At 41.1% G+C, this 12,662-nt stretch overlaps 1 protein-coding gene across 1 annotated transcript; it reads left to right on the top strand.

The window, feature by feature from the left end:
• Positions 1-249: 249 nt before the first annotated feature.
• Positions 250-6,881, top strand: tmem218 (transmembrane protein 218). The gene is made up of 3 exons (XM_020085553.2): positions 250-616; positions 1,378-1,480; positions 6,226-6,881. The coding sequence occupies exons 1-3, from the start codon at positions 510-512 to the stop codon at positions 6,358-6,360; spliced, it is 345 nt and encodes a 114-aa protein (XP_019941112.1). The 5' UTR covers positions 250-509; the 3' UTR covers positions 6,361-6,881.
• The last annotated feature ends 5,781 nt before the right edge of the window (positions 6,882-12,662 follow it).

Genomic DNA, 12,662 nt, shown 5'->3' with positions numbered 1-12,662 from the left:
TTTCTTTCTATGTGCATGTGTTTTCTTAATTTGCAGTGTGTTGAGCTCTCTCCCACCGTAGATGTGGGATAAAAGACATGTTAAGAATTAAGTTCAGTTGGCATTTTTCAAAATTGTAGTGGAAGCAGTGGCCCGATACGTTGCAGGGAGGGACGGGGAACAACACCCGCTCCTCGGGACACGGTGTCAGAAACACACCGCGGTGGTTTGAAGACTTCAACAGGGGAAACACAAGTGGAAGTGATGCTCTGGATTGGCTGCATGGTCCCCTTGCGCCCCACGCTCTTTTAGCAACGCCGCGTTTGATTGGCTCTTCCCGAGTTCCTTCACCCAATCACACTCCTGCTTGCTGTTACCAGGAAGCAGGAGACGCGCTGGGAGAAGCTTGATTTACCAACCGAAGTCTCTGTGATGAAATGGATCGTTTACTACAGGGCTGCTTTGTTTATGTCGGTAATGTGAGATCAGCAGATAAACCAGCCTGTAACCGAACCTGCTGATAAAACAACATGAGTTCCGTGCTGGAGGTCGGGACGGGGGTTTTCGTCGTCGCGTTGGTTTGGATCGCGGCTCTTGTGATTGGGATGATGCTGCTGAGAGCATCCGGATCAGCCAAGTGAGTGAGAGGACACACACACACACACACATTACATTTGAATACATGTACAGAAGTTAGTGAAGAATCCCAGCTGTGGTCCATCTCATCGGTCAATGCCACGTCCCGTTAACATTTCCTCCAGATTAATGTTGGTTTGCTTTTCAGCCTTAATACGCAGCTGCTGGAACACGAAACACTTCAACTGCGGCCGCAGGAAGCTTTTCTGGTAAATTCGGCACGTTCAGGTTTAAAGGGTAGGCTTTTATTACAATAACAATCATTAACTGGGTCGCATACAGTATTTGAGGTAGGAAAATATGCATGAATCTCAAGGAACTATGGAATAAAGTCTCAAACCAAAGACTGGAGGCAAAGTCATTAAAGATTGTGTAAACCATTGTTTGAACACAACACAACAACTAAAAAACCTCACACAGAAAGATTGCAACTCTCATATCATTACTTGGCACCTAAACCTATGTGAGACCAGCAAAGTAATTTATTTTACTTAAATTATTATTATTATTATTATCATATAATATAATATAGGAATTGATTTCTGGGACCATATACCAAGTCCCTGCGTATTAATACTATTTTTTTCATATCAGAGCCTCATACTACAAAGGTCAATGTTGTTTGGGTGGATTGCAAAGCGACAGCGAACACTGTGCACCTCTGTTAGATGCAGTTACAGTCAAGTTTAAATGGGCGGAAACTTAGTGCTTGGTCAGTAAGTTACAACTTTGTGTGTGTGTGTGTGTGTTTCGTCCTGCCAGGTTAGGAGTGATCCCTGTTTTTCTCCTGGCTCTCACCATCACTCTGGCTCTGGTGTTTTTCCCTCGCAGCCCTGAGACACCTCCCCCTTTCAAAGAAGTCGAGGTGAACTCTCCTCACTAATCTCACACACACTCGCAAATTCAAAGGCTCCCGACTAATGTGTGGGTTTATTCATGTTGATATGCTATGAGTTGACATCGTCGGCACATTAAATCGTGTCTCTTTTCCTGCCTACTGTATGAATGAGTATGTTGTACTATATTAAAATGCAAATAGCTGCAGTAGACAGTTATGGAAAAGAGAACGACTTGGTTCAAAAGGTGTAAACACAATGAAATGACATTTTATTACATGAAGCATCTTTTTAAATGTATACTGCTGCCAGGGCTGCAATAATGACATATTCCATCATGACACCATTTACAACATTAAAAACACACATAAAGGCTTGTGGGGTTTTTTCATCTGTTATTGTGGCTGATGCACGTTGACTTCATTACGTGCTTCAGTTGGAAATAAAAACAGGTCTGGGATGTTTTGAATCTTGTTTGGAGGACATTTGACTTTGATTAACACCAAATGTTTTGGGTACAGAGGCCACTGAGTGAAAAACAAGGTTGCAAAGCACATGAATAAACGCTGAATGGGTATTTGTTGCTCATTTTTTGTCTTCCAAAAACTTGAAACACATATGACAAATTAAAGAATAGCAATAAAATCACTGTCTTCATGCTTATCAATGATACAATAGAAGAAACGTGGATCTTTATCACTGATATATCGTTTAAAAGGGGTGGGTGTGTGTGTGTGTGTGCGTGTGTGTGTGTCTAGGAGCAGAGTTATTTAGAGTCTTATGTTCTGTTCTAAGTTTAAGTTAAGTGCACATAAACAACCTTTCCTTAACACAACCTTAACTCTGATATAAACCAGCATCACCCTTACTGTATGCCCATACATCGCACGTATCATCGTGTGTGCACTTGTGTATGTGCTCGTCAGAAAGGCCTGCTCTGCTTTATCTTAGTCCAACAGCAACACAGAACAAACACTCCCCCATGTTGCCTCGGGGTCGTGCCAATAAGCCAGCCAGATCTGCCAAGCAAGCTGCCACCCCATAGAAATAGCAGAGCCGAGCCCTGTCCTGGCCAGCTCATGTTTTATAGCCTTTGTGCAAAGGCAGATACCAGACCAGCAACAGAGAGAGGCAGCAAAATGTGACTTCTTGGATTTCTGTACAAGGCTTACAAGTAAAATGAACCCTTTTCCTTCTCCAGAGATTGATTCCAATGTTTGAAAGAGGTTGCATATAAAATTCCTTGAAGTGATGCAAGGAAAAAAAGATTTTCAACCTTTACTAAATGTCAACAGGCCTATTGCTTTTTTAATTTAGGGAGTGGCCCATATCTTTGTAGAATGTAATAGTTATAAGAACCCTTTGCGCAGTGGTTAAGAATTTATACATGCATTTAACATATAATAATAACAGGTAATAGCTGAATAGAATTTTAACTTTTGACTGTGCACAAAAGTGGAGAACGATCTTTGGCTGATCCAGGAATTCAGTTAAACGACAAAAACTGTTTACGCACACAACTTCAGAACAATGCTGACATTATGAATCATCCACGTGGTAAAATACAGTCGGAGGAAACTGAGCAAGTCAGTTGACTGTGGGATGAATGACCGGCCAGAGGCAGCCAGAGGCCTGGAGCTTCTTTAATCTGTACACCAGATGATGTGAGGCCTCCCCTGTGACTCATCTTTGATATGTTACACTGAAGTAAATCAGTTACAATAGACGATTTCATGCAGGACTAGAAAAACTGAAAATACCATATAAATCTTCATCTGTATGGTTATAAACAGTGTTTAAACAAAGGTGCATGTGAATGTGGAAAAGCTGCTTCACTGAGGACACTCAATGACATTTTGTATTCATAGCATGTATCGGTGTGGACTAATTCTTTTTGTGAGCAAACAGAAAACCTGCTTGCAAGTGGTGTGTGTCTGTGTGTGTCTGTGTGTGTCTGTGTGTGTGTGTGTGTGTGTGTGTGTGTGTGTGTGTGTGTGTGTGTGTGCAAACTGAAGCAATGTCTAACCTCTTGCTGTTAAACAGAAGTAAAATATCATAGAGCCAATTAAGCTAGTCCCAGACTCGGAGTGGGGGTGGTTTGTACCAGACCACCCACCCCACACCCCCTCTTCCACTCCTCCGCCCCCCGCCTGCCTGCCTGCTCCCACCCGTGTGCTCAATGGCACATTAATAAAACATGGCCCTCACTTTGGGTTCCTGCATACTGCGTAATTGGCAAATTAAAAAGTGAGATCTGTTAAATGCATCCATAAGAGACGGCATACATCATCCCCACCTCACACCAGTGGATTTATATACACACCCACACCCACACACACACACACACACACACACACACACACACACACACACACACACACACACACACACACACACACACACACACACACTCCCATTCCACAACAGTCCCTGTGAAATCTCTCTGTCGGCAGTTGGGCTGCGGCTCTTCTCGTGTTATCTGGCTTAAGGGCTTTTTCTCAGTTTGTCTTCACAAATTCATGGGTGGCTCATGATCTAAATATTAACACAGACCAACAGCTATCAGTGAAGTGTTGCTTAAACCTATCAGTGGAAACATCATAAACCCCACAGTTCTGCTAACCTAAGGGACGACAGTGCCAACGTAGAGGAGCTGTTGTCTTTCAGAGTCCTGCGCCTCGTTTCCTTTAGATCTGTTAATTTATGTAAAACTCAGGTGAGCTGCAGTGCAGTACCCACACTGATCAGGCTTCTAGATAAACAACTGCAGCATCCGAAAATAAAGAGAAGCTGGAATCAGAATTGAGTTTCTGCACTAATGAGATAACAGCGAAATAACAAACGTGCCATATCTTCAAATACATTGTTGTACATTAAGTTAATCACTGAAAATAGTCAAACACAAATCAATAAACACTTGGCTTCATGTTGTAGCTTGTAGCCATGATTGAATGGCAGTACTGACTTAAAGGGATAGTTCACCCTTAAATAAAAATTCACTCATTGACTACTCACCACTATGCAGATGGAAGGGTTGGCAAAGTATTTGAGTCCACAAAACACTTTAGGAATTTCAGGGGTAAACAGCATGGCAGCCAAATCCAATACAATTGAATTAAAAACTACAGAAAAAACTGAATCCTCTGATATCTTCCTCTGGACCACATTCATGTGTGGATCACAGTTAACATTTAGGCTAAAAGAATTAAGTGGAATATGAATGTTGGGGCTTGGACTTGGATGACACGGCAGGAAAGTATGTAGGCATTTAGTTTATTTCTGTTTTTTTTTTTTTTTACATTTGAAGAATCGGTTACCATTTACTTATATTGGATTGGATTTGGCTGCAACACTGTTTCCCCGCTTCACCCACCCCTCCATAGTTGTGAGGAGATAATGAGTTAATTTTAATTTCTGGGTGAACTATCCCTTTAAGGATGCACCAACTCCACCCTTCTTTCATCATACTGCTTCTAATAACTTATTACTAATTAAGAATTAAACTCCGATTATTGGTCGGCACCAAGTAGCAAATGCCAGTGTTAATTCTTCTCTCTCATTAAGTTAGCTGGGTTCATTTTTCTGTGTAAGATAACAAGAGGCTCTTCACCATTACCTCTTAACTTTAAGTGGTGGTGTTCATACTCCAACTTCATTGATAGACTTTTGGGAATCAAATAACAAATTCAATGGTTATAGCATTAGCAACAGATTAAAGACACTATTTCATATGGATTTGGTTGATAGGCAATCTGTTAAATATGTCATTCGCACAAGATCCTGATCTACTCTAGTGTAAACATAAGTTTCACTTCGGGAGGGTACTTACTGATGAAGTCACTGTGAATATGTACATTTTTCTGCCTGGTAGAACCCATGAAATTACAAAATGATTGTTGAAGGTTTGGGTTTGGTTCTGAGGCTTTTAGGGCAAATGAAATGTTCCAAACTGCAGGTCTGATGAATGCAGCACAGCATTTGGTAATTTATCATTTCCAGGTGATCGCAAATAAATCTAGCTGTGCCTACATGTGCACATGCTCTTCTCTCAGAAAGCTAGCCAGCTTAAGAGGAACCTTAAGCAAAGTTGTCCATCAGACATCAGTGTTGAGGAACAGATATTATGCCTTGGTCAACTGTAGACTGATTAGGTATTAATTCAATTAGTTATTGTTTTAATTCAGATTCTCTTCACTAATGGTTTAAGACACGACAAGTTTTAAAAAAATTCTGAAATGACATCTACTCTCCCTTGTAGAAAAACCCATAATCGACACATAAACTTGAGTGGTCCTCTACTTCACCGAAAAGTGCAAATCACACAACCATAGTTGATGCAGTTGCGTTAAATCTAAATTTGTGTTAATGAGGGGAAACTTTCCCTCTCAGCAGATGATGTGAATAGTGTTTTTGTTCATGTGAACTCAGCGTTTTATGCTGAAACTCTGACATGACATCATTCTGCAAATTGAAGCTCAAACATCCAACTGAAGCGGCAGGAAGCAAAACACAAGTAAAGTGTTTTCTTTGTGTGTGTGTCTGTCTGTCTGTCTGTGTATTGAGTGTTTGTTCAATGCCTCACATTAACCCACTGTTTATGCACAATGGCTTTATAAAAGCTCTCTTATGACATCTTGTGGCTCATCGTGGAAATGCTGAATTTATTAACAGACGTGTTTCCAGTGAAATAGATAGTGTTTACTTCATCTGCACTCATGTGTAGTGAGGATAAACTAAAAATACTGAGGTGATCATCTCTTTCTTCACTCTACAGATAGTGGACACCTTGTTCATCGGCCGCTACGTGCTGCTGGCAGTGGTGAGCGTGGTCTTTCTGGTGATGTTCTTCATGCTGCTCCCCTTTCATTTCCTGGAGCCGGTCTATGCCAAGGCCTTAAGAACGCATTAGAGCCGTCAGGGTCAGAGTTGGCAGCGGGATCACATCCCTGATTGTATTCAATTTAAGACAAGCAGGGCCTGGCGAGATCACCCACCCCCCACCCCTTCATGTGGAGACGGACCATAGAATGCATCCCAAACAGAAACAACAGGAGAGCCAGCGTCTTCTACAGGGCCCTGTGTTGACTGGTTGTTGGCTGTTTATGCAAAACCAACAGTAACAGTGTTTGATTATATGTTGGATCATTTTATACTTAGGATGAATGATGTGTGTAAAGCAGTAAAGCAATTTTGAGTCAACCAACACTGAAATATAATTTTACAGAGATGTTAAATATTTACACATATACTGTATGTTGGTTCCTGTAATCCTGTGTTGGTGACAGTACATGCAACACATTAAATACAAAATGACTCACTGCACTAAGTGATAAAACATTCTTAATGTGTTGTCCCATTTACGCCAGTCTGAAGCCTTCAGATTGCATACGTGTCTTCATACAGTGTTAATAAAGACATTTTTTAAACTTAGCTAGTGTGAATGACTCGTATAACTTTGTTATTTCACTTATTATTGTGTCGTATCATCTCTTTTAGAGAGACATGACATAATATATCGAGACAATATATAGACAAAATATAGTATTTTATTCATATCCACATTAATACATTAATAAATCAATATACCGTTTTATTTTTATGGTTCCCCACATTGTTCTGAAGTGCTAAAACAGACTGATTTGTGCTGGGTGTCAACAGACACTTCAGAGGCTCCTTTATCGCTCCTCACTGCGATCTTGTGTCTTCTAACCTCTAGCCTTGTGCAAGATGACTTTTATGTTGCACAAATGTTGAATGGGTTTGCCAGACGCAATCATTTGATATCATGAAGTCATTAGATATCTAAGGGACAAGCACAAGGCTCCACTAAACAAAAATAAGCTTCTGCCTCCAGCTGCTATAAAACAAGTTGTAGAGCAAATCATTTATTTGGATAAATAACATTCTGGGTGAGAGGAAGAAAAGGTTTATTTATTTGTGGTGACGTGTCAGGGCTCAAACTTTGCAGTTAGTTTAAACGACCAGCACATTATGTGAATGTTAGTATTCTGATTGGTCTTTTTTAATATCAATTATTTGCTGATTTCTAATAATGACTGTGATATAAGAGTATATTGTTATACCATTAACATTAGTTTGGTTCATTATCATTCCCTTGGTGTGGAGAGTTTGCCTCATTCATCATTTTGCTGCCTCTGGATATTAATGCAGTTGATTGCTGCTGAATAGTTTGTGTTATATGGACTCGCCTTTAGTCTCTTCACACTATACCATTTTGTTTTTCTCATGAAGCAGGTTGATCATGGTGTCTGATAGTAATGTCTGTTCCATTTTGTTGTTTTATCAAGAATTACAGCTTTGTTTAGTGAGGTTTTGGTAAACTGATGTTGTTTTACCCATGCAGGAAAAAATTAAATAGTCTGACAGGTTGGGAAATACACTCTGCTTTCTGAGAGTAAGATGAGAAGACACTTTCATGTCAGTACAACATAAAGCTACTATAACTTAGCATAAACAGGAGAAAAGGATGTGCCAGGCTCTGTCCACCTGGATGCTAGAAATAGGGATGCTGAGGGAGCTGCAGCATCCCTACTGGTGAGAGGCTTTAATAGCAAGGCTAACAAGCGAACTGACCAAACAATAAAACAACCACTTTGATTTTCAATTCTAACATTTCAAGACCATATTAGTAGTAAGCTTAACAGAGATTTTAGTGTATTTGATGTGTCCAATGCACAAATAAAGAAGGTGACAGTGCTGGTAATATTGGGTTTGATATGACTCTCTGATTTCTTTAATGGTCCAAAAGCCAAGCTTAATCTCTGTTGTTGAGAGAAAAATTCTAAAACTAGTTTGACATTTTGTTGGCCATTCAAATTAATAAAATAAATCACATATGTTGCACTGTATTTTATATGATAGCATCATATAGACCTTCAGCATCCTCAAACCTAGATGACCTTCAGTAGTATAGAGTATAGAGGTACTGGTAAGCATACTTTTACCTCTACTTTTACCTCTTTATGGTAAGTTAGCCGACTGCAGGAAGCAAGATATATGGTTTGTAAGTGTAGAATCAGAAGTGTCAGTGAGAATTGTACATGAGACTTGAGAGGATGCAAACAAGTACCGTCTGTTAAAGCTGAGTCTACACTGTGTAACCATCTCAGGACCGTTGTATGCCCGGCCTAGGGTACAGCATCCGTCCCCATGTCCTTCAGAGAACAGATGTTACATATATAACCAACACTTCTCAGAGAAAAGGTAATCGCGTCATTGTGTTTTGATTTTGCATCTTTATTCTACCTTTTGCTTCCACATTTTGCACTTCCACTATTGAATCATACTCTGCCCTGTGTTGTCATTATTTCTGACAAACACAGTGCTGCATTCACATGTTCTGATGCCGATTCCACGGGGTATAACTAAGCAGATGATTCCATAGAGAGTAATGAGCTTTTGCAGTCTAGAGGCTCAATTATAAACACTTGCCCCCCCTCCCACTCCCATTTTAAAAGTGTGAAGCCCGAGGAGACGTGGAGTGGAATTCCAACCAGGATGATGAAAGAGAATCTAATGAATCAAAACCAATCCTATTAGTTCCGGCCCACATCTCCATACTGTGGCCCTTTTCTGCACCACAATCCACTGCATGATTTCACACAAGCAGGGGAACTGGGGGATTTCAACAGAGTGGGGCAGGAGATCTGAAACCTTTCAACCTGGAGCGACTTGTTGCCTGTAATTGACCGCATGATTACCGCAAAACATGATCTTAGCCCCCGTTGAAAGTGGGACCAAGTGGCCCTGAAACTGAAGGTTCCCCTGGCCAAGATATTTTCTTACAGTTTTTTTTACTTTGACATTTAAAAAAAAGAACATTCTGCCAGTTTATATTTCAGGTTCTCGGCCTCCTTGCTGTCTTAAAGTCAGCAAACTCAAGGTCTTTGCAGTCCCTGAAGTCTGGGTCTAGAAGATCTGACAGAATTCCCTGGCTCACTCCCTCGTTCTCACACACACTCTCACACTACCTCACCTTTGTAATCTCTCTCTCCCCCATCTTTCTCACTCCCTCTATCCTTTCCTCATTTTATCTTTCGCTCCTTAACTCCGTCTCTGGGGAGTGGGAAAATGAGCAGAACAAAGCATGTGGGGGTTTGAGGATCATTTGGAACCGGGAGCTGGAGTCTTTGTAGCGCAGCCAGCTGGACATATAAAGAGATGGGGGCGGGTGAGATAGAGAAAGAGAGAGCAAGGCGAGGGCAAAGAGGTGTGAGCAGAAAGCTCAGGGTGCTCGGTTTTGAAACTGCGGAGGGGACGGGGTGTGCTCCTCTCTGGTAGATCCTGTATTCAGATGCACTCAAGCAGAACTTCTGGCCCTCCATTCACATCCTCAGCCACCTCGCCCTCTGTTTGTGATATGGATACCGTCACCGCCCCACACGGCTCCCACATCACTGAAAACCCACTAAAGATTTCAGGGAAAAGGTTGGTGCACTTATCCCAAAAGAATGCGATTCTGTTCGTGTTAAATCAAGCACATGGCAATGTTTGCTACCCTTTCAAAAAGTTTGGTAAATAAAACTTGATGAGTGCTCTGTTGGGCAAAACTAAAATGAACAAGGTAATTTAAAATCCTTACACAGGCTTGAATTTTGAGGGTTTATTAGGCAGCAAGCGGATGTTTGGTTTACTGGGTATTTTTCACTGAGCTGTGAAAGCGTTGGTGCTACAATGTGGAAATGAAATGGGGGGCCTTGTCAGTCGAGTAACAAACTATGCAGTTTTGGGGCCAAAAAGTTTTTTTTTTTTCTCAGCCCTGTCTAGCTGTGCTCTATTATGCACTTTTGTATAATGCCATGGGATGCTATCATGGCAACACACCCTAGGGGGGCAAAATCCTCAAACTGAGATGCCGGTGTTGCCTTGGCCTTTTACCTCTCTCTCCCAGGGAGGAATTAGCCTTAAGCTCTGGCCCTGGGGGGGGACGATGAAGACCCAGATTAGAGGTCAGGTTGCTCACTAATAGACCTTTGCTGCTTGGACATGACGCCCCATCGTGGGCCGAAGCTCGGCCCTATGGGGGTTCCATTTTGACAGTGGTGAAGACATGATTGAGTATTGGGCAGGCTTAGAAAGGCAATGGCTACACCGATCAAAGGCCTTGGTCACAATAGTTGAACATGGGTGGCCACAACACTGCTCTGGCCAGACTCAGCTGTTGCATGTGTGTGACTGTACATAATAATACTGCTATATTTGTCATTCACTGTTTGTGTTGATCGATTAAGGAATAGGCTATAGTTTGACACAGGGCAGCACTAACAAAAGTGTAATTATCTAAATGTTCCAAAGTTATTTAGTTTTAGTTCGTTTTTTTGGTGCAACATCTCATCTCTTCAACTACCTCTTTTATGATTCTTTTCCACTGGTTAAAAAAACCTTTAAGGCAGGCAAACCCACTGAAAATGCAATTACTCCTTCCCTTTCCAGTTTGCCTCTTTTTTCACCTATTCCGTTGTATTGAATGTCACAAACACTGAGGTGCTCTCTCATCTCACTGTCTGCCAAATGAATGCATTCACCCGGGTGTCATGTTTCCATCACTGCTGATCGAAGCCGGAGCTGATTAAAACCTGCGTCTACTGCAGACCCACGGCAAAAGCCCGATGTTAGTGGGAGTTTTGGGTTTGTGGGTTGATTGACCAGTGGAAAAGGTAAATAATAAATGGTCTGTATATACAGTATGTGGCACATTTCTAGTCTTGGTGACCACTCAGCCCCAAATATTTAGTGAAATTAACTCTTAACTTATAACACCCCACAGGGTCATGGCAGTTATTCATATGAAACATTTGGCCTACACCTTCCACGGTAGACATTTGGACTGACTAAGCACAGATGTGCTTAATAATATTAACAATGCATATATTCATTGTCCAGGTCCTGTGATGGTATTATAGGTCCTGCTGTGAAAAACATCTGTAACAGGAATAAAAAGCAACAAACAACAAAGTTCCATCCAGCCAAGCAAGTGAGTCGACATAGGTGATGGGCTTACATTTGGACTCGTGTTGAAAAGCACAGGGGCAAATATTACAAAGATCCGCAAAGAGCTCAACCACCAATTTACTTTTCTCCATGCATGAGACAGTTAACTCAATTAAAAGCAATAATTTCCCATTTCTTACACTGCTTGATATACAATATGTCTACTCAGATATTCTACCATTACTGACAATAATTCTTCAATTCATTCACCTTCCATCATGCTACAAACTATTTACTCTAACCAACTGTAATTACTCTACTATTTCTCTGACATTCTCCATTACACATGGGATCTATTGCACTTCTGTCCGTCCTGGGAGAGGGATCCCTCACATGTGGCTCTCAGAGGTTTCTACGTTATTTTTTCCCTGTTAAAAGGGTTATTTGGTAGTTTTTCTTTACTCTTGTTGAGGGTTAAGAACAGAGGATGTCACACCTTGTTAAAGCCCTATGAGACAAATTGTGATTTGTGAATATGGGCTATACAAATAAAATTTGATTGATTGATTGGTAGTGAGCATACAAGGGAGACTGCTCTTCTTGTTCCATGGTGAGGGTTGATGAGAGCACCAAATTTCACATTTAAAATGTAGACATTCCAATAAAACAATAAATAAAGTGAACTCCAATATAACGCCTATAGCTGGCCTGGCTTACTACACCTACATGGAACAGAGCCAACATTATTGATTTTTACTTACACCCGCAATCATAGGTCAAATAGCCTGCTGTGTGAAAGGTCTGCTGCAGATAGACTGCGGTGATAAGCTGTACCTCACAACATCCAACTAAACTGAAGAAATAACCACATTTTTTTGAAACTGTCCAACCCTGTTTTGTGTTTTTAATTTAGTTCCCTCTAAGCAGTCAGCTGGGTCTGTTTTGCATGCCAGCCGGCCTCAACACAGCAGCTTATTGGTCACGGTAGCACTCGGTGGTAGAGATTGTAAAGATGCTACTATGTAGGATACGTGGATACTGGATACTGAATCCCATATTGTCCCTGTCGGCTGTGTTGGCAGTGTGTGATTGATGTGATAAAAAAAAGTTCTTCACTTAGATGCACTGTATGAATTTGTGTGTGAATTTGTGAGTGACCAAAACTGCACTGTGAAGGGCTTTGATTGGTCATTAGGACGAGAAAAGTGCTACCGACCATTTAATGAACTTGGCTGCAGGGCTCTGAACTTTTAATCAATC

The sequence above is a fragment of the Paralichthys olivaceus genome, chromosome 15, assembly GCF_024713975.1.
Source record: "Paralichthys olivaceus isolate ysfri-2021 chromosome 15, ASM2471397v2, whole genome shotgun sequence".
NCBI classification, from domain to species: Eukaryota; Metazoa; Chordata; class Actinopteri; order Pleuronectiformes; family Paralichthyidae; genus Paralichthys; species Paralichthys olivaceus.
Note: the sequence above shows the minus strand (reverse complement) of the source record. Positions and strands in the feature narration are given on the sequence as shown.

Excerpts from the sequence above, each read along its gene's own strand:
- tmem218 (XM_020085553.2), top strand. The coding sequence starts at position 510 with ATGAGTTCCGTGCTGGAGGTCGGGACGGGGGTTTTCGTCGTCGCGTTG. Across the intron at positions 617-1,377 it reads AGAGCATCCGGATCAGCCAA|GTTAGGAGTGATCCCTGTTT; the intron begins GTGAGTGAGAGG and ends TCGTCCTGCCAG. Across the intron at positions 1,481-6,225 it reads CCCCTTTCAAAGAAGTCGAG|ATAGTGGACACCTTGTTCAT; the intron begins GTGAACTCTCCT and ends TTCACTCTACAG.